The 22,505-nt window shown below is 42.0% G+C and overlaps 1 protein-coding gene across 2 annotated transcripts in view; it reads left to right on the top strand.

Moving 5' to 3' along the window:
* The window catches only part of ANTXR1 (ANTXR cell adhesion molecule 1), a 110,010-nt gene that overhangs the window by 801 nt on the left and 86,704 nt on the right, over positions 1-22,505 (top strand). For both annotated transcript variants that reach the window (XM_074928479.1, XM_074928480.1), the window contains exons 2-8: positions 8,434-8,505; positions 9,202-9,273; positions 11,763-11,844; positions 13,038-13,071; positions 15,005-15,084; positions 16,825-16,893; positions 18,955-19,035. In XM_074928479.1, the coding sequence (XP_074784580.1) occupies positions 8,434-8,505; positions 9,202-9,273; positions 11,763-11,844; positions 13,038-13,071; positions 15,005-15,084; positions 16,825-16,893; positions 18,955-19,035 (490 nt within the window). The remainder of the gene's footprint in view (positions 1-8,433; positions 8,506-9,201; positions 9,274-11,762; positions 11,845-13,037; positions 13,072-15,004; positions 15,085-16,824; positions 16,894-18,954; positions 19,036-22,505) is intronic.

Raw genomic sequence — 22,505 nt, 5'->3', positions numbered from 1 at the left:
AAAGCCTTATTTAAAGAGACCTTTATTGTCTCTATGCTGAGTCACATTTTCTTTGTTTTCTGTTAATCAAATGCATATTTTGACTGCTTAACTGTTTATACTGAACATAACTTCCTACCTCAGCTTTTTCATCACCCGTTGTGATAGTGTCATCTTCTTGGCACTGGTAAATTTGCCTCTTTACAGACCTTCAGATTGTAGATGGAGCAATGTGGAATAGATATGTGCTGAGCTTTGCAAAGCTTCATATTGAAGCAATACAACAATTTGCAAAAATGTATAAAAAAGTACTAGCTAAAATGATTCTCCTAATTTTCTTGATTAAGAGCAGTTATTTTGAACCGAAGGTTTGGAAATACTGGAGAATACGCATGCCAGAGCCATGGTACTGACATTATTAACCGTAAATTTCAGAGACAGGAAAGTATTTGCAAGTTGCCAAAAGTGCTCGCAGATGAAGCTTTCTGACTGATCCTCTTGAGTGTTTTGCAGTAGCTCCCACATTCCATTAGTATAAGTGAGTTGGAATTACATAACACTTTATTACAAAATACTGGGTAAAATGTAAGACAGGGACACTGGATATGTTAGTGTGCCAGTTGTCCCAATGCTCCAGGGGAAAGGCTTTTTTTTTTACTTTATTCAGTGGAAAGATCTATCTGTCTAATGCATTTTGTTGCTTTGGTTGTTCAGTTACTAGTTGGAACACTTTTATTGCTACAAATGAAAAAAAAACAACAGAGCATGATTTGTACTGCAGACAGTTTTGCAAACTTCATTTCCCTGAAAGTTGAAGCAGAATCGAAGGGTTTCTCAAGTCTGATGGATGTGCTGTGTTATACCTCAGAGCTAACGTAATTTTAACAGCTACTTATTTCGAGGTCTGTGCTGTCCTGTTACAGAAAGACATGACTTTCTAGGCTTACTCAAGGGATGATGAATTTGGGTGGAAATATAAGCTTGGCACAAACCCTTAAGTAGGCAGGCTTACCTCAGTGTATGTATCAAGGTATCCAACAAATCCGGCTTTGACAGTTGCAGGAATCCTATTTCTGGCATTTTTTTTGATACAAAAATGAACAGGGTCTGATGTAAAAATGTCCTTGGTCTCTGGTGGAATTTGGAGGAGAGTTGTGGTGTTTAAGCAACTAAAGTGTACAACATGCCATGGACCTGATTGTTTAGCCTTTGAGGAGTCTGATGAGAGACCTACTGTAGGTTATCCCATATCCTTTGTCTCTATAACTTTCTTTTATTCCTCAGTTGCTAATCTGAAGTTCTAAAAAACTTGGGTCTCATTTAGCCTGAGTTTTTTGCCTTTTAATTGTTTCGAGAATGTTTTCAAAAATGCTGCTGAAGTCCTGAATGCAGAGAGAGGTGATACCTATAGAGGCCTTCAGGTAAACTATGAAACTATAATAATAGATTCAGGGCTCACTGCTTTTCTTTGAAATAGCTCTAAAAATGATTAAAAATTATTAAAAGTGATGAAGGACACTGAAGCAGAAGAGATTTGGGTTCTAAAACATAAGATGTTACTTTCAGTTGTGGAAGAAAGCCATTAAAATATTAAGCAACCTACTTTCTGGGATCAAAGAAGTAATATAAAAATAACAAACACAGCCCTGGAAGTCACCAGCTCTGGAGCCCTCTGCTGACCCTGTCGCCTCGGTGCCTGGTTGCATTTAGTGCCTGAGGTCCCTGCAGCACCCTGGCTGTGTGCTGCTCACCGGACACGGCCCAGCTGCTGCACCGTTCGTGGTCCTCGTCACAGCGCTGCTCTTCACGTGTACTTCGGGCCACAAGAAGCCCTTCAAAGTGAACACGTAACCCACTGGGGAGAAGGCTCGTGGTATAGGTTGTTCACATGAAGTCATGCTCTAGCTCCCTGCAACGTTCTCCTTAAGAGATTCCTGCAAACTTGCTGTGTGAACTGGTGAAGGGAAACCAGGTTTCATCCAGCTGTCTGCTGACAGCTGGAGACATGACTCCCTGCAGATGGCATGCTCAGAGGACCCGAAGCAAATCTCCCATTTCTCATGGTCATGCAGCAGAGGAAAATCCAGTATCCAGTCATTCAGAAATAATCCTGTCATGCTACGCAGCCTTGATGAGGATGGAACAAACAGAACAAAAGCTCAAATGATATCATGTACGCTTGCTAGGTTACAACAGCGTCCTTAGCCTCTGTGCATGCACTTGCATGGCTTTTATCACTTTGAAGCGTTGGCACACAGTTTAGGTAGCAGTAGAGAAGGCCTCTCATGCCGTGACTGTTGGACCTCAGACTAGCAGAGCTATGTTCCAGAAGTGATGCAAAGACAACCCAGAGGACTGCGGTTCGAGTTGGGCAAACTCCTTGCCAAGTAACACTGAAGTTGTCACGCTGTTGTTGGCGCAGCGCTCCAACTTTAGAGGAAACTATGGTTTGCCAGCTCTATTGAGAATCGTTGCTTGACATGCAGCAAACAGAAAAGGACAAAAACAGCATTACAAACACCTAACTAGAAATTCTGAGCTGCCTGCCAGCAGGTTCACTGAAGAAATTGTATTTACATGAATTAAGACTGGATTAATCTATTTCACTTGTGCTTCAATTGCAAAAAAAAAAAAAAAAAAAAAAAAAAAAAAGGTGGAGAGAGCTGCAACTCAAGCTGTATGTTATTTGATATTTAAGTTATATGCAGGATCTAGTCATCCAGGGTGCTGAGCATCTCAAAATGAAGGTCATTCCAAACCAAGCCCCTTGTTGTGGAAGGTGAGGCCAGCTTATTTTGGGAGAATTTTTGTGAGAGCTGCTCCTAGACGGCACATCCTTTTGTGTTATTGTGGTGCTGAGCAGTTTCATGGATTGAGGCTCCCATAGGCTGAAGAGTAGCAAAACGTATGGCAGGAGATAGTGCCAAAGGATTTACAGCCTAGATGTGAGATAAGATATAGGGCCTTCATTAAGAAGGAAGAAGGAGAAAGCAGTGAGATGTTGATAAAAAAAGCAAATATTTGTTTTTTTCTGATGTCCACTTATTCTAAAAATATAATTCATGTGACTACTTAATAAAGACTATGAGCCACCCCCTAACTGACATGGTATCTAGTGCTGTAGTAGGGAAACACCCACCACAAGCACAGTTGGAATATTTAGAAGCAGCTCCCAGATTAATTTGTTTGCAGGTAGGGAGGAAGGAATAACAATGAGTAAGTCATCTCAGTAATCTTTTGCTGTATCCTCTGTATGTCAAAGGTGTTCTTTCCTATGCTCCTGCCTGTTGTGTGCAAATAGTAGGCATTTTATACCCATGTGCAGAAAACACGCAAGGAACTGTACATGTGTGAAAGAAAACTTGGCTCTAAAAGATCATTGGCAAAGTGGAGCAAGTAATCCAAGCTGTTTCCTGTGATCCCTTCGTTATTCAGCCAGACGGCTGATCTATTTTTAACCAGTTGTACTGAAGTGAAACTCCTGCTCTAGTTGTTTCTTTGAATTGAGCTTTAGTAACTGTAGTTACCATGACTTAAGTGGGACTAAATCCAGATTTACACTCAGAGTGTAGGTGAACAGAGGGGCTGAAGTGGGATGGACAGCAGACAGACAGACACTCTGCATCACCGGGCAGGGAGACTGACCTGCGTGAACTGCTTCTGGTAGTCGTGACCCTTGGCCTGGGAAACGCGAGCCCTCCAACAGAGCTAACCACAGGACCCTTACAGAGCTGAATAATGTTCTAGCCGCCCTCATCTGAAGAAATACAAGCCTTTAGCAGGCAATGGTAAAACTGAGTGTCTGCAGAAATAGATTCAAAATCAGCTCTGCTCTTTGTTGACCTAGTCAGTGGTGCCTTGATTGTTTTTCTGGAATCACAGGCCTGAATCCAGAGCAATATATGTGTTTTGTTTGGATGGCAGGCAGCTGCGAGTGTACAGGGGCATAGTTTTTCATTGTTTTTAGCACGAGTGTTGAGGGATGCTAGCAAGGTAGGGTACAGAAATTTGCACTTTCTTGTATCTTATTGCTTGTTGCCTGAAGGAACGTAATTAACTGAAGTCTGCTGTAGGCATGCAATTGCAATGAGCTAAGTTAATATGTGAAATCCTTGCCCATCAACACGTGTTTTTTAGCCAGTGATGAATCTAAGGTTAACTATTCCTTTGTAAAAGGGATGAGTGGGAGCTACCCTACATCCAGGATTAAGTTACTTTAGCTACTGCTTGATGGAAATCCAGCCCATGGTTACTTGTTGATTAGTTGTTTATTACGTACCCCTGCCAGTCAGGAGAGAAGGATGCTCTTGGGTTGTGATTGGGCTTAGAGTCTTATCCTGCTCTGAACTGGACCTTTACAGACCCTGTCACCTCAAATGTTTGACCGTCTCTCCGGTGAGCTGCCCTGTGTGAAGTGTGGCACAACACAGTAGTGTTTCCTCTCAGAACTGCATCACCTCCCTAACACTTTGTGTTATGTAGTGTTTTCAGAATAGCTCCTGAAGTATTTGGAAAGACAAAATTTGGCTCATTTGTGTTATTTTTAAATAGCTCAATAAAAAGATGCTGCAAAACTTCTTGGGTCAATGCCACCTCTGACAGCTATGAGACTTCTTGAAGTTAGTCCAAAACTGTGGAAGTTTAAGGAGAATTTGGATCAACATCAGTCTCTGAATCAGTTATCTTTATGTACTTCTGTCAGCTGCAGTGCATGTAACTGGTGTGAAACCTGTATAAGTTTGCGGGCTTGATCCTGTTTTCTTCTAGTTTGTCAATTAAATAAAGCCATGGGTATTCTAAGAAGGTGCAGTGACAGAAATGGAAATAAGGAGTCTAAAAATTGCAAGAAAGACAAACTGTAAGAGGTTTGAGTTTCCGTGGCTTTGGGTTACAGTGCATCTTGTCACAGTGAGGGGGAGAAAAGCACCTGCTGGAGGGCAGAGTTTAGCCAGAGCTCTCCATGTCTGGAACTGTGAGGCCACGGGGAGTATCCCTCTCACCCTTGCATTTAGATTAGATACACAAAATGCCAGCACAGTTGACCACAAAATGTATTATTCCCTTGTTAAAGGCATAATGGTTTACTTAGTCTTGATTTCCATTTATTGGGCTTTTCTCCAGCAAGAGAATTTGGCATCCTCATGATGAGCCTCTTCTTAAATTGCAAGTTTATAGCATTAACCATTCAGCTGCAAAATGTTGTCTTGCTGATCATCTTCTTTTTCTTTGGGAATATGAGGAGATAACGATTTTAATTTTGGTTTTTATTGTCTTAGATTTAGGCTACAGAAATATTTGTCCTATTCAGAGTCCTTGGCCTGCCTTATGAGAGGCTTTACAAGTGACAAGTGCCTTTTACTGTGGGGCTTCCAAATAACACAGCTGAAAGGCTTAAGCTAGTACTGTAAGTTAATGGTGGTTTTGTAAACTTTCTATTGACTGCAAAAACTTTGGTTTTGTTGGTTTTGTCCATTCTATGTCAAGTGAAGACTGTGAGAAATCTGAAGCGTGTTTCAGAGATGTACTTTATGTAGTAGAGGAGTATCTTTTCCTAAATGCAGACCTGGGTGTTTATAGCCTGGCTTTACTAGGTAGACAAATTAACTGCAAGTAGACTGCAAGCTGTCCAGCTACAGATGGAAATCTTCCTGTGCTAGAAGGAACGATGTATGGTCAGCAGAAGTGTGAGCCTTCATTGTGAGACCTTGCTCTGGTAGAGCTGGAGAACAAATGGGCTGTAGACTATTCCAATTGCCCCGCTTCCGTGGAACTGAAAGCAGAAATCATTCTCCTTCTGTGGGATAGAGTGGGTTTGTTTTTATGATTGTAGCAAAGGTAAGATGTTTCCTTAAAATAAATGTTTAACATTCTGCTGGTCCAGAAATTTGGGTTTGTGTGTTCCTTTTGTGTGTTAATAGATTTGTGGGAAGGTTTCATGGAAAAGGGGCTGTAACTTCAGATGCTTGGAGTTTTGTTCCAGAGGGCGTAAAGATGGGGCTGTTGGTGGGAGAACAAAGTGAGGATGATGAAGTGGGAGAGATGCAACAGGAGCTGAAGCCATACTTGTGTGAAGAATTAAAAAAGCACTGCTTACCTGAAAAAACTGCCCAAACAATTTAAGGCCAGCAGAACAACAGCTGCAAAGGCAAACACTGAAACAGGATGTGCTCCTGACTTATTGACTGGCACGTCATTGAATTGAGCTATTGGGTTTTAAGCTTTATTCTGGCAAATACTGTTTTCAAAAAATGCATGACTCCTCAGAGCCATGGAAAATGACAAGGGTTTTATATGACAACCTACATACCTTAGGTGCTCTGTGGCTGGATCTCGTTCCCAGCTGCCTTACTGCAATAGTAATTTTAAGTGATGATGAACTTTTGTTCAGAGAGGAAGGAATAACCATACTTTTTAAGACTAACATAGCTTTTAGGGCAGTGTCCTGTTGCAAGTGAGGGCTAGCTAGAGCTTCAGTGTTGGCAGAGGCTGAGTTGTAAGTTTTCCCTTAACATGAAGATAGTATAACCATGTCTTACCTGATGGCTGGGAGAAGGTTGGTTAGGGTATGCTTGTGAAAGGATCCTAACGTCACATGTCTGCTACTTAGATGGTTCAGAAGACATGTGAAACTTTAATGAGGTGTCCCTTTTTTGAGGTGGATATATGATCTAAAGCAGTATAAATTTCACCGGAGGAAGTAATAATTGTTTTATGGTTATCAAAGCCTTGCTTGATTAACCACTGCTATGAAGTCAAGGGTTTCTTTTATGCCTTACCTTGTAAAAGCAATAAATACTTATTTTCCAGGCCAGTTCTTGGAAGTGATTTGGGCTATGTGGCATTGATGGGACTGGAGTGCCAGTCATATTCAAGGTCTCAGAGTTATTCCAGTGCACCCAGAGTTGAGCTTTGTGTGTCTCTGTTCTATCAGTTTGCGGTCTGGATGTAGCAAGGGTTAAGTTTCTTGTTTGAGAGCAAGTCCTGATGAATCTCACCCTTCATCTGTTATAAGACACTGATTTTGTCTGTGTGGTTTAATTAGTTTATCAAGACGCTTGCTATTGGTGTTTTAGTCCTCTCTGATACACATTTGCATGGAGAACAAGTAATGATTTCAAATCCTGGTCTGATGAAAGGAAAGAGAGCCAAGAAGTAATTTAGCACTATTAGCATTTGCTTATAATCAAGTCTCCTCTGCAGCCTGTCCCTTACAATCATGGACAAAATGGGGGTACCTGTAAGGTTATCTCATTGCCAGGAAGGGTCCTCTCTGGGTGTCATCTAAGGTTGCCTTTGGACATACTGGGCTCATATAGAGAAAGAACGGCTTAAGGTATCGTGGAGCCAGTGGGTAAGGCCAGGGTTTTTACTGAACAGCTGTAAATGAAAACCAGGTGTGGGGAGAACAGGGAAGGAAATCTGTGTGACCTGCCCGATGTGGTTTGCGTGCTTGCTGTGCTGCTAGGAAGTGAAGTAATGCTCTTTGCAGCCTGGCTGGGGCTGGCTGCACCAGGTGTGCGGGGCCTGGGTGAATCTATTCATGGCTGTTCATTTGCAGTCCCAGATCTAAGGTAGAACACAGGCAGGTCAGATGTCTTTTCTTTCTGTGAAGTCAGAAAACATTTTCTCAAAGGTTCATCTTTCCTTCCTCAGGCTGTAGATCAGTGAAGCTTCTATCAAGGCTGGGATGGTTATTTCCCCTAGAAATATTTTTAGTTGTAAATAATTAATTAATTAAGTGATGACATTTATTTTCTAACACTAGGAAGGAATTTTTTCCCAATATTAATATTGAAGTGTTTATGCCAGAGGGGGCATTTAGTGCTGAAAGATTCTGATTAACCTAATTTTTTCCTGGTTCTTACAACATAAAGCAGCAATATCAAATCCCATTATAGTCCATGGTTTATTTTTCCAAGGAGTGAAATTGGTTTGTTTTGCCTTTAACTGAGGTGTGAAAGAATTAGTCAGAACAGTCAAGATGCGGACCAAAGGTGTTTCACTTTTCATAGTCTGTAGCACAGTGGAAATGCTAGAGTAGTTTAATAATCTGTTCCTCTAACTGCATTTTATTCTCAAAATACACTTGAGCTAAAAGCTCTTCATAATGGTATGGCAAGTGAGTTGGTGGAATTAATCTAAAATACTGTGCAGAGACAGGTCTTTGCTCAGTGTTTATTTGTTTAAGGCTGTGCTAAAGGTCTAGTTTAACTGCCATATGTTATTGCCAAGCGTAGCCTCAAACACTTGCATGGAGTGTAAATTATTCTTGCTTTTCAAAGTTAAGTAGGAAATGTCGTTTATAGTTTAATATATCTTCAAAGGAAGAATATGGACAGTGGGTGTTAAAAAAAAAAAAAAAGGTAGCTGAGCAATGTGTAACAAAACTTCAGGCTGGGAAATCTGCAAGAGCAGCAATTAAACTAATATCTCCTGTAACAATTGTTTCCCTAGATCAGGAAGTGTCCTGCACCATTGGAATGAAATATATCATTTTGTGGAACATTTGGCCCGCAAGTTCATAAGGTAAGAAGTGCTGCTTTGCAGGTAGCCAAGCGAGGAGGGGCTGTGTGCCAGCGGCTAGGAGACCTGCTCTCCATTGCCATCAGGTAGCACATGCTGGTGCCAGTCCCCTGGTGCAGAGTTTTTCATGCTTTTCTCAGATCATCCCACTGACTGCTTTTCCCCAGATTTCTGTCATGCAGCAAATAGGAGTAGATAAGCTAATTGTTCCCTTTTTTCCTGCCTGACTTCCATGGGTCAAACTGTATTTTTGTGGGGAAGGAATTTTCTCGTTTGACGTGCCTCAGGTACAGAAGTTTGGATCTGCAGGGAAAGGCCTGAGACTGTAGCTTTCAGGTGCTGAATGTCTTGAGATTGCATGAAAAATCCCTCAGGCCAGCGGGGGATGTGTTATGATAAACATAATTAACTTTCCTGCATCTCCATGGTGATACCAGGACACATTTAAGCCTTTCTTGCTTTAGCAATGGTAAGGTCACAATGCAGGTGCTATTTACATCTTTTAGCAGGATTACTCATGGTTTGCCTTGACTAGGGAGGCCCAGGGCAAACCACCTTTTGCTGCTCAGTCCTGTCTTTCATCCTGTTCAGTTATAATCTAGATAACAATAAGAGCTCCCTGCGTGTTTCGTGCTATGCACACAGGAAGCTCTGGTCTGGACCACCAAACTAATTTACTTTTTTCCTCCCCTTATCTAGCCCTCAGCTGAGGATGTCCTTCATCGTTTTTTCAACTAGAGGGTCAATTCTAATGAGGTTAACAGAAGACAGGTAAGAAGAGGTTTAAAGGTGTACAGCAGCTTTTGTGCCCTTGTAGCTTCCTTCACCTTCCTTGCTCAATGATTTCCAGTCCCCTATGAGCAGTGTTGTGTCACCTTTGTGCTTCTCGGTTTGTTTGAATCATCTGCCCATTTTCACTCATTCTGCTAGAACGCATTCAGGCCTCTTAAGGCAGAGGTTGCCTTCTTAATTTTTAACTTCTAAATGTCTTTCTGTCAGCAATTAGGGTTTTAACTCAAATTGCTTTCATGGAGGGTGTCTGCCTTCCACAGATTTTCAGGCTTTTGTCAGAGAACAAGAGCTATGTTCCCTTTGAAACATCCTTAGGGAGTTTCTTCTGCAAGCAAATAGATGAAACTCCCTTCCCATAAAAACAAACTTAAAAGCTGTTAGTGATACCCATACTCTTGAGGTGAACATGATTTCTTAGGAGATCTGAAGGTATGTTACAGGCAAATGGTGTTTAGGACAGATTATTTTTTGGCAACGACAGTTTGAGTGACATGTTTCTGAAGCATGTTCGTGTCATTCCCTTGTAGATACCCAAGTTACTCCCAGTAAAACCTATGGGATGGATTTTGGTTTTTACTCTGTCTTCAAGGAGAGCTGGATGAGGTCCTTCAATCGCTCTTGCTTCCTCTGTTAACTTCATTGCCACGTGGAGCAAAAATATATGTAACACATGTGAAGGCTGTGTAAGTCAGCATGTGTTTTACATATTGGCTGTCTATGAAATTGCATACCAGAGCAACTACTATAGAGGAATGAATAGGAAACTGGCCACTTTCCTAAAGACCCATCCACATACATACCAACCTTGAAAAATGTCATTAAAACCAGCCAGTCTAAGCATTTCTTGCTACTTACTGCAACAATAAGTATAAAGAGAATTAACCATATCTAACTTGGTGCTAGAGGAAAACCTGTTCCCTGCGTCTTTCTGTCTCCCATCCTGTGGAGCACACCCCGTTGCAAAGATCTCTAGTCTGCTAAAACTCTAAGCTGGGAGACTTAAGTGTTTCCCATGTGGAAATGTATTTCATGTTTATCCAGCTGTCCTAGAAATGTTGACTGGGAACAGGATATTGATATGGTATTAGTCTAAAAGCCAGCTGCTGGTTTTTATTGGAGGATTGACGAACAAGGTGTGAGCTTCATGGCCCTTTCTCAATGGAGTAGTGGCAAAACCTCTTCTACATTGCCCATGCCTCCATGTGGTGTTTTAGCATCTGGATGTGAAGATTAAGGGTGCTTAGCATCCCTTTTGGAAAAACTGCCTCTAATGGGCCTGGTCTGCCGTATTTTAAAGACCTTTGCTGCCTATTTTAAAATGTCAGTGTTCATGTTTGAAAAATAGAAACGCTCTTGATTTTATATTCACCTTTGGCTTGGTATGTGCATGTGTAGCTGAACAGAGGAAATAGCCCACCTAGCCCACTTGTGACATACAGCTCTGTGTGCCTAACTAGTTTAGGATATCGCAGGTACAGAATGAGTTCTTGAATGTTTGATAATTCAGCCTATTTCAAAAGCAGATACTCCTTTCTCCCTGTGGGAGTTGCTGCTCTGTAGACTGGATAACACTGATGCACTGCTGCAGTCAGCCTCACAAACGTGAGACAGAGTACGTGATGATCACACAAACTGGATTTTCTGAAGTAGTTAAATGCAGGGACAAAACTGACTTCTGGCATTCAGTCTTGTAGTGTCAGTGGGGTCCTGCATGCAGTGACTTAATCTGTTTCCCATGAAGATTGTATAGTTTGCTCAGAGATACACCCCACACACTGCAGGGTTTTATCTTGGTATTAAAGACTTCTGGCCTGTACTTAGCTTCCAGAGTTTGGTGTCTGTAACTCAGTGGAATGACAAGTGGGTGCCTGCCCCATTTAGCCTGCAGTTGATCTGTCACTGCTTGGGATTTCTGAAAAAATTAAAAGATACCCTGAATCATAATGAGCTATTGGGAAAGGCTTTAATCTTCAAGTCAGTTTGGACAGGAACTGAAGGTGTAATGTCCAAATAAACTGGAGTTGCTGGGGTGGCTTGACATTGTGTCATTTTCTGTGACTGTTTGATTACCTTTGTATAGTCAAGTCAGCAAGTGTGAGTGAAGTGAGCTGGGTGCAAGTCAGCTGCTCTGCTTCTGCATCAGAGCTTTGACCAGGGTTACACAGGGAATATTTACTTAGAAAGACATGTATGGGTATTGACCTAGGACATGCTGCTGTTGCGATGCTTCCCCCAGGCTGTGGGAATACTGGGAGCACATCTGCTCTATTTTCCACTTCCTTAGGAAGGTACCTACCCAGACTTTCCCTTAGCCTATGACATAGCCTTAGCCCATGTAAACACTGGGTTAACTCTTCCCCGCCCTCACCCCCTCTCTCTATCTGGTTCTGCCATGCATGTCTTCGCCTGGATATCAGCTCCTGATAAATTTGATCTTGGATCTAACAATGCATCTGCATTCGTTCCAGGGAGCAGATACGCCAGGGGCTAGAGGAGCTGCAGAAAGTCCTTCCGGGAGGCGACACGTACATGCATGAAGGATTTGAAAGGGTAACTAGATTCATGCTATAGTGCCTCTAAACTGTGACTGGGTGCTCCTTGGGAAATGTTAAACAAAGGAATCTGATTAATAATTCTCTGGTAGGTAAGTGGGGCTATTTCCCTTTCAGCAGTAGGTACACTGAAGCGTAGGCCTTCAGTGCTGGAGCTGCTACAAGGGAACTGCAAACCTTAGTACTTATCTTTGGTTTTGCCTTCAGCTTTTATGGGGGGAGCTGCCTTTTCAGTTTAGGAACAAGGCAGGAGGCTGTGGCGTTGCAATCCCATATGGAACCGTGTGATGTAGGGTGGAAAGCTGTCTGGAGTCCTGTATGGGTGCTGTAGTAGGCTTGTTAGGGTTGGGTGGGGGCTGAGGCCATGACCCTCGCCTGTTCTCACTGATGGATAAGTAATGATCTGCAGAAGTTATGGCCTGCTCTGATCTTCTCCTTCTGTATATTTTACAAGCTCAGGAGTTTCTCTAAACCTGAACTCCTAAACCCCCTCCCACTTCTGTGCTACATGTACATTTGGGAGGATTGTTGAACTGTCTGCTTATTGAAAATGCATGGGAACACACGACAAAAATTCAATTGACCTGACAGAGGTGCTGGCTCCAGGACTAGGATTCCAGAACCAAATCCCAGAGTTTGGTGACTTAAGAAAGTTTGCAGGAGGAGTCCAAAAAACCAAAATTAAATTCAGAACAGAAATAAAATTCATCAGCCAAATATGCTCAGGGTTGTCTACTTTTAAATTTTGAACTGATGCACACTGAAGCATTTGCCTTTCTACCTTGCAGAATATGAATGTGCATAGTTCAAGTGGGAGGTAGAAGTGTAATTAGTTTATTTGCTATTAAAGTAGTTGATCTAGACATGCTGGGGAATATTTGTCATGGACCTAGGATGTTTCTCAAGGAGGAAGGTATAGAAGAATAGTGGGAGACTACAGTATTGTTGGCCAATGGCCTTAAGGTTGGTTTGACTGAGTTATGCTTTAGATAAGACCTTGAAGTAAAGCAGTCAAAACCATAGGCAAGAAACTGGTTCTGTGGAGCAGGTGTCTCTGATAGCAGAGTTTAAGTGCAGACTGCAAACATTACCATCCTCACTGCCATCTCCTCTTTCTTTCTGGTGCATGTGTAGATGCACACGAAGTATTATTATTCATTTATTGCTAATAATCTTCTGATTTAATTTCAGGCAAGTGAACAGATTTACTATGAAAATGTTCACGGTGAGAGACTTTCTTGATCCATTGAATATTTTTTTTTCTCTTTGTTTTTGACTGATTACTAATAGATTTGAAATGCAGCTTCACTGGGGCAAAGGTGGGGGGCGGCTCCTGTTCTTACAGGAACACAATGTTACTCAGGGTAGTTTTTCCTGGAAAAGAAAAAGAACAGGTGGAGCTTTAAGGATCCAGAGCTGGAATGAATGTGTTTCAGGCCAAAAGTGAGAAGCCAGACTGACTGAAGGGGCCTACCCTTACCAAAACTGTCTGGTACCTTATCTTGTTCTTTTTGTTTGAGGACTCAGGTAACCATTTCTTCTTCCTTCTGAAACATGAGTATGAAAGCAGAGGTGCTGTTAGTTTAAAGTGGGTTTTTTTAAATAAGCAATTATTAGATCCAGTAGTAAGTTCAGACAATTGCAAAAATGTTTGTCTTTCCTTGTAATTATTCTAAAAACTTTCTGCACGGCAAAGCCTGAAGTAGAACTAACTACAAACATTGCTTCTTGGAAACCAAAAGACAGGCGACCGGGTGTTTGAGTACAAAGCCGGTCCTAATGGTTTTGCAGGGCCACTAGTGAATAAAATGAAGTAGTGACTAAGTCTGCACAGCTTTGGGACTCACCTGTAAAATATGGCTGCAGCAGAATGTAATAGATAACTGGAACAATTTTATTTGGGACTGATAATGCTTTTACATGCTGGCATACATACTGCAGTAAACAGGTTGCCACCGTATGCAAGAAGCAGTGGGCAACTGGGTCCTCAAGTCTGAATGTAGGCCTGTGTATTTTGTCTTTATTAGTCCCGTCTGTTTGTCCTCACTCCACTGAAAGGAGTGTTTATACCACCTGCAGTAGGTCCAAAGGCTCCCGCAGTACTCAGTGGAGGGAGAAAGGCATCTTTGGAGGTCATTTGGGCTCCTCAAGTTGTAGAAGAAGTGCTGGCTTCTCTCCATTTCCTACAGAAAGAGCCTAGGCACTTGAGTTGGGCATCTACAACATGAATGACCCTGCATGTTGCTTATTAAGTTTGTCAAGCACTCGACTTGCTAACTGCATCGTTACCATGTTATTTAAAATCGGGGATTTCTAAGTGGCACCAAGAAAATTAGGCATTGGATCTCTGTTCTGCAGTAATTGTTGTTGCTTGTTTGGGTTTTTGTCTCTTCAGCAACAGCTTGTTAAAGGCACAACTACTTGTAATGCCAGGAAACTGCCCTAGATGGCTGAAGAAATTTAAAGGTTGATAATTTACACATCTTGACATAATTAGTCTTTATCTTTCCATACCAGTGGTTGTGCAAGATGTACCTACAGAGCTCCTGCAGATCCAGTAGCAAGTCTATTGTTAGAAATATGAGTTAATCGTATTTGGCCATTCCTGAAAATGAATACAAGTTTGTAAAACCCAAGCTACAATAAGTACAAGGGGAAGGCTGCAAGGTTAAACTATGTGGCCGAAATATGTTACATAGAAAGGTTGAACATTTTAGGCCCTTTTTCTACCATATCTGCTAAAATCTCAGTTGAGCTTTTTATTACAAGCTGAAAAAAATCTCTGAATTTTTTGAATTGACAGCATTAATAAAATCAGGTAAAAACTAGGAATGCTTTGCATTGTTTTTTTGATGGCTGCAGTCTAATCTGCTAGTCTGAAATATTGAAATAGTTATGAGGGGCTGTCAAAAATTATTGGCACATCAAAGGAGTGTGGTATAAAATTGGTATTGAAGGCATGTGCCTGAGGGGAAAAAATGTACAGAAATTCATGTCTTCTGAAAACTGGTTGACTGAAGGGAGGTAAGGACACGAGCTTGATGTCCACCGTTTCTGGTCCTTTTAAGTGTGCTAACAGGTCACTAGCAGGATGTTTTCTAGGCTAGTTTAACAAATACAACTCAAAAACAAGGGACTAAAGAAGTTTGTGTATTTAGGTTACAGAACTGCAAGTGTCATCATTGCATTGACAGATGGAGAACTCCATGAAGACCTATTTTTCTACTCTGAGAGGGAGGTAAGTGTCTTACACCTTTTTAGCCAGCGAGACAGTGAAATGTCTGGGCTTGCTGCTTTGAAGGCAAAAGATAGGGAAAACCTTTTTTTCCTAGTAACAAAACTTCCTTTTGCTCTTTAGGCATGAATCTTAAGGATAAACATTAACAGCAGCAATGATTCTGACTCATCAAAACTGAGACAGTTCATAGGAGAGGAGGGAGGTTTAAATTTGCAGTTAAAAAAAACCCAAAACCAAAACGAATACAGAGGAAGGAATGGTTCCCAGCTAAAAAGTTTCAGTATTTACTGGATTGTTCTGGGAAATACCTGAATCTTTTCATTTTGCTTTTTGTGGAAGAAGAAAAGTCAAAGACCACAGAAAGAGGATGACTGTTGTTGCTGTAATTTTCTGTCACATCAGAAAGCCTTTGGATGATCAAATCCAAAATTTCCACAAATGTTTCCAAGATTCAACTATGTATTCTCAAATCCCTCATTCAATTACCGTATTGTGCAAAATGGTAGATAAACAGTAGGTTGAGCACTTGAAAGCTTTTGCTGTATAGTGTTCCTTTTGATAGTCATCTCTGAAGAGATGAACTAATTTTCACTTGTCAGTCAAATTAAGAGGACCTAAACTTGGAAGATGGTGTTACATGAATTTGCTATGGGCAGAATTTTTCCTCTCAGTCTGTCCAAAGTGCTGCTTTAAATCCAATAACAACAAAAAGAATGGTTTTGTAGAATAAACCCAATATTGCTACAGCACAAACAAATGTCAAGACTCTACAGTTTCCCTCCTTACCGTTCATCTCCTTTTCTTCTCTTCTGAAATCAAAAATCCACAAAAAACCCAAGTTTATTTTTAGAGGTGAATGAACAAGTTGAGAGGTCAGAAGTGTTATATTTGTTTTGGTTTGGGGAGGAACAGTTAGTGAGCTAGTAGAATGGAGATCCTGAACTCAGCTCTTACACTGAGTTGCTTCATTTGTTTGGGTTTGTTTCTCGGTGTAAAACTGGAGTGATGTTTTTCTTGTAAAGCACTTTGCTATCTAACAAATGGAACTGCTGCAGTCTTCTGGTATAATCTGACTTGATACCCTCTTTTCTGGGAATGGGTCTTTGGTCAGGTGTTCCTGTTCTAATGAAATATGATTAAATGACTTAATTCATACTTACACAGGCAAGAGCATTTAGAACAGTTGCTTTTTGAATAGTAAATGCAACTTCATCTGCGTGTCAATGAAACAGCCTGGCAAAATGGAACCCTTTATTAGTTTGAGATGCTGTGTAAATAGTGGGAGTATACAGTTTTGTACCAGATGGAATGAAATGTCTCTTCACCTATGGATGTCATGAGTCCAGGAACACGTCTGAAATAGAAAATATCAAAACATTTTAGGTTACTATTATACTGGGATGTGTCCTAAATGCTGAAAAGAGAATGGATTTAGTCGGTTCTACACCTGTTGGACAGACTAATGTTAGGAAATTGGAGTAGCTAGGAAGGTCAGCTAATTAGGTTTTACAAAACCATCAAATACCTTGGGTTTTGTTTTACTAAACAGATAGCTACTCTAGTAGCACATAAAAACGTGTTTTTGTGGAATTAGAGAGGAAAGTTTTTAAAGCTGTCATTTGACACCGCCCCCCCATCCCCCCGCTCATTTTATAAAGACTAAATTTATGATTAAGACCTTTCAGAAACCTGCATCTCATCACATCTGCATCCATCTCACCCTACCTTTCCTTGTTCCAGGCTAATCGGTCGCGTGACCTGGGAGCAACAGTATATTGTGTTGGTGTGAAAGACTTCAATGAGACCCAGGTAAATGAGGCGCTCTCTTCAACGTGCACCTTTGCCAAGTACCTCAGTAAACAAGAGGCACACGCTTCTGAATCACTTTGTCAGGACTTCTCAAGTGATCTTCCTCTCCTTCTGCTGACTGCTTGACAGTCTAAAGTGACTGCCTGAAGTTTGGTCTGGGTGTTGGGTTTAAGCCCCTTTTTCTGTCTAAATCACTGCATGCAGAGAATGGTCCCTCTGCACACCATGATGATTCTTGCTAATGGTAGAGAAAAGCAGAGAAAGGGACACATGAAGAACAGCAAATCAATCTGGTTTAAGTTGTAGGCAGAAGAAGGTTCTGGGGACTTCTTTTTCCCATAAAATTGAGGTATTGCCATATAACACTTCAGTTTCAGTCCAGCTTTTATTTCACGGGAAAACTATGCTGTAAAAAGCAAACAGCTTCATTAGTGACACTAATGTTTTACAGTGTTTTCCCATTTGATAGTCTGACTTCTAAATTTATCATTTTACTATGTCCATGAATTACATTTCACACCAAGTGCAACGGTTGACATATTTTTGTAACATGAGCAAGCCACTTGTACAGCCCCTATGTGGAGCGCTGAAAGCTGGAGCTTTTCCAGGTTTTCAGCTTTCTAACAAAGCTTCAAACTGATTCAAAAGGAGTCAAAACAAACTTGGTTTAGAACAATCTCCTTTGAATCAAACCCAGTGTAACCCTTAGAGTAAGTCATAGAAAAAGCAAGGAAGGTATAAAAATGGCAGAGACTAGATCTAAAGCAGCAGACCTCAGACAGCTGCTACTTGAAGTAATTTAGATGCTGAAGAAATTAACTGGAATTAGATGACTCTAAAGTCCCAGAATGCACTAGGAGGAGGACTATGGGGAATGAGCTGAAGAAACTGTAAACATCCTAGTTGACAGAAGCTGCTGTATCCTGGCCAGCAGGCAGCAGGCTGCTTTACTGCCCTTTTCGGAGCAGGCAGAGGAAAGTTGCCTGGAGTATTTCTCTGGATGCAAACCAGGAGGTTGGCAGTTTGGTGTTTTGCTGGAGAAGAGGGAGTTCTGAGTGACATGAGCTGGAAAGGTGGAGCCAGTGGGGTTTAGGGAGGAATGTGTGGCTAGTCTGCTGCCTCCAATTTGCAGTGCTACAGGAAACGCCAGAGAGGCCTGCTGGGTTGATGTTACCTCTGCCATGGGAGAGAATTACTATAACAAACGTTGGCCTTGCAGCAGTAAAACTTGATTCTGCTCCAGCAGATGCATGGAGAGCTCATTACTTCTGAACTGGGCTTATATTTTTGACTTAACCCTTAGCATGCTATTGACAAGTGACCCTGCATGTAGCTCTTTACCAGTGATGTCCTGGTTCCCCTTACCTTAGCACTGCCTCATGAATGGCCCAGTTCCTTGCCATGCAGCCTTCTAAATGCTCTTCTGCTCTCTTTTTCCCACCACTTAGAAAGTATGTCCTGTTACAGCTCCCTGCTTTCTTCTTCTTGGCTCTTTAATGGCTGAGCCTAGGAGAAACAGTCAAATCTCTGTCCTGACAGCAAAGGTGAATCAGGCCTATATCTCCAGATGGGGCATGATTTGGATTAGTCTTCTCTATATGTGAAAATACTGATTCATTTTGATTACTTCCCTGGTTTAAATTAGTATGTGCTGAAGTGTTTTGTTGCATTAGTGGCCTGTCATGTTAATGCTGTGGCCTATTTTGGTTGGGGACTTACTGTGCTCGGTGATTTACAGTCATGTGGGAGGCAATTTTTACAATAACGATCATTAGGCTCTGGGCATCGGTGAAAGCCACGTTCTGTCTTGTCTTCAAAGTTAAGGGAAGCCATTTCTGATTCCCAGTATAGAGCTTTCTAAAAGCAATCAGGCTAAACAGATAAACTTTTCAATGCTTGACAAACTAGAATGCAGTAGCAATCCATACAGAGTACTTGGAGTGTTTGGGTTTTTTTTCACTTGCAAGTGGATGAGTCTGGAGAAGTCTTAATTTTCTGCCTGCTGGCTAATTTATGTCATTCTTTGCATTTCTGTTTTATTTACTTTTACCGCTCTGTCAGCTGGCTAGAATTGCCGACAGCAAAGATCATGTCTTTCCAGTGAATGATGGTTTTGAAGCCCTTCAGGGGATCATAGACTCTGTAAGTATTTTTAATCATGCGTTTGCATGTGTGCGTGTTTGTTTGTGATAGCTTGCACAGTTGAAGGTTTAGTTTTCCTGTATTCACAAGGACCTGCTGACTGCTAATAAATCACTGAAACATTCTTTCCGAAGAAACTGATCTCTGTACTAATATTGCGACTTCACGGTAGAGTTTATCAACAGGTCACAATACAGGAAGCTTTGAGCCCAAATATTATCTTTGTATGTCTCCCTCCTTGATGGGAAGTAACTGGCTGAATGGTCTAGGCACATGGTGACAGTTTATAAAATGGCTGCCACAGGCTGGGATAGCAGAGATGTGTTAGAGAAGTTCTGTGTGAAAGGATTAGGGCACTCTTTGACCTCTTTCTTTCTGCTTATTTGCATCCTTTCTGTCCTGATGGATGCGCTGCACTGCTCACCTGTTTGGAATGGGAGAAGGGATCTTGCTCTGTATGCCAAAATCCCCAAAACTCAGCTTTCTACATTCAGCCTCCAGAAAAATGGGCTATATTTTTTTTCCCCTCCAGACCTAGGTTTCCCGATTCAGATTAATCAGTTCCTGGCATTTCCTCTAAGGGCTGGGTGCAGCATTTAAGAGCTGGCCTGTTCTTGAGTGGCTGGGATAAGAGCTAGTGGTTCAGCTGACAGAGGGAGGGGCATAGATTGATTCCTTTCCCATGGATCCAATATGCCATTCCCATGGATCCAATATGCCATTCCTTGCCATACAAATCATGCAAATGACTTCGTGGTCTTTAGTGGCAAATAAGGACATCTCATGAGGCATCCCTATTTCTAGCTCTAAAACTCTGAGTGGCTTAATACTGTCCCACCTAGGACCAACTCCCTTGACTGAGCAGGAAAGGCAGTATGTGAGAGGATGTGTGTGCCATTTTCCTTGTAAGTGTGAAATGTGCCAAGCGTTCACTAGGAAACACTGTTTTCAGATAGCTTTCAATATTCTTCTGTTCCCTTTGCTCAGTCATATCCCATAACTGTTCTAAGTAGATTGATTCCCATGGCTACAAAGAAGGATGGGAAATCCTTCTAAGGACACGTGTTTTCTTCATTTTGGTATAGGCTCTTTAGCTGATAAAACACAGATGAAATACACAACTTGAAGCTAGGGAGGGTAGGTTCACCAGGGGGGGTCTCAGATTTCTGTGTTTCCAGTGGCTACACACTATTCTGACCATGTAGTACCAAGCAAAACCGTTCCCTCAGCACAGGCTCAATTTTCCCTGGTGCTCTCGCCTGTAGATTGAATACAGCATCTTGCTTATTGGTTTTCCTGGCACTGTCCAAGTGTGAGACTACTGCCTCAATTCTCTTGGACAATCAGGTGTTGCAGGTCATTTAAGAAATCAACAAAACAACAAAACTCCCTGGTTTTCTTCTCAGCCCTGCATTCCCTTTGCAGCTGCTTTTAATGAATTCCAGCAGCAGTTTTGACTCCCTTTCCAGTTACACTGAACAGAATGGGAAGACTTCAGCCTCCAGGAACCTTGTCAAGAACAGCTTCAGCTGAATGGTGCAAGATTTACCAGCCCTGGGAAGGAGGGTCACAAGGAGGTGTAGTTGTACAGTAATGAATCTGTGACCTGATCACTTGCATTTGAGTGGAGTGATTGCAGTAGGTTGAGTAGAAACGAGACGTGTGAAGGAAATGGCAAGAAGGACATTAATCACTCTGTAGAATAAAAAGAATCTGTAAGCTGGAAAATAAGCTCCTCCGATACTTCTTTTCTTGTCCTTGCAAAGTACCTCCATCTTTGATCAACAAACAAAGCATTTGAGTTCATAGGAAAGCATTTTAATGTTGAAAGGGCCATGAAATTTGGAAGCTTCTTTCAATTCCCATGTGAGAGCTGGTATAGCAAAGATGCTCAGCCATGGGTATTGGTTAGGTTACTAGCTGCTGGTTGACATAACAGGGGAAGGAAAGATAAAATTATGAGCCTGGAGGAGATTAGTTCTTGAAATCTATCTAGAGATGTGAAGACCTTGGTCTGTTCTGGTCTGCAGTGATTTGGTGTGAACTGCCCTGTGTTCCTGCTGAGGCAGCCTGACTCTTCCCTCCTTCCCTTGTCTTATGTAGGGTTCTCTGAGGGAGCTGCAGGAAGCCTCATGGAGCACTTGTGATGTATAAGAAAAGAAGTAGCATGAACTGCTTTGTGGGACCGTCTCCCATCTGTATAAATTGTGCAAATGATTAATCCTTTTAAGTTTAATTTCCTTTGTGCTCCTTTTGGATCATTTTGCAATGGTGTCCACCTACCCTCAGTATTTTTCAGGTCTTGCCTCAGCTCAATGTACTCCTTCACCCCAAGAAATTTTAGCTTGGAAATATACTGTCTCTGAATACTTCTGTTGCACAAATGTTTTCTGGGACAAACTTCAATGCTGAATCTGTGTAGCAAGGTAATTTGTGAGAACTTGATGTGAGCTTCTAATACCTCCGGAGGGTGTAAACAAGGGTGGGGAACCTGGGAGGAATACAGAGAAATTGTCTGAGCAGCCAGGGATCAGGTTAGGAAGGCCAAAGCTGTGAGAGATTTAAATTAGGTTGGGGGCATCAAGGGCAAGAAGAAAAATTTCTATAGGTACATCTGTGATAAAAGGAAGACTACGGCAAATGTGGGCCCTCTTTGGAAGGAAACAGGAGATGTGGTTACCCAGGATGTGGAGAAGGCTGAGGTACTTGATTACTTTTTGCCTCAGTCTTCACCAGCAAGGGCTCCAGCTGCTCCCACCGTCCAAGTCACAGAAGGCAAAGGCGGGGGCTGGGAGAATGAAGAACCACCCAGTGTAGGAGAAGATCCAGGTTCAAGACCATCTAAAGAACCTGAATGTGCACAAGTCCATGGGACCTGATGAGATGCATCTGCAAATCCTGAGGGAACTGGTGGATGAAGGGGCTCAGCCACTATCCATCATGTTGGAGAAGTCGCAGCAGTCTGGTGAAGTTCTCATTGACTGGAAAAGGGGAAATATAACCCCCCTTTTTAAAAGGGGGGAGAAAGGAAGACATGGGAAACTACAGATCAGTCAGTCTCACCTCTGCGCCCAGCAAGATCATGGAGCAGATCCTCCCGGAAACTCTGCTGGGGCACATGGAAAATAAGGATGTGCTTGGTGACAGCCAACATGGCTTCACTAGAGCAAATCATGCCTGATGAATTTGGTGGCCTTCTGCGACAGGATTACATCATCTACCTGGACTTGTGCAAAGAATTTGACATTGTCCCATAGGACATCCCTGTCTCTAAATTAGAGACACATGGATTTGATGGATGGAACACTTGGTGGTCGCACTCAAAGAATTGCAGTCAGCGGCTTGACATCCAGGTGTTGAGCAGTGATGAGTGGTGTCCTCAGGGGTTGAGGTTGGGACCGGCACCGCTTATCATCTTTATTGGGGACATGGACAGTGGGATCGAGGCACCCTCAGCAAGTTCACTGACA

The sequence above is a fragment of the Athene noctua genome, chromosome 28 (genome assembly GCF_965140245.1).
Source record: "Athene noctua chromosome 28, bAthNoc1.hap1.1, whole genome shotgun sequence".
Taxonomy (NCBI): domain Eukaryota; kingdom Metazoa; phylum Chordata; class Aves; order Strigiformes; family Strigidae; genus Athene; species Athene noctua.
This window is presented reverse-complemented; position numbering and strand designations above follow the sequence as displayed.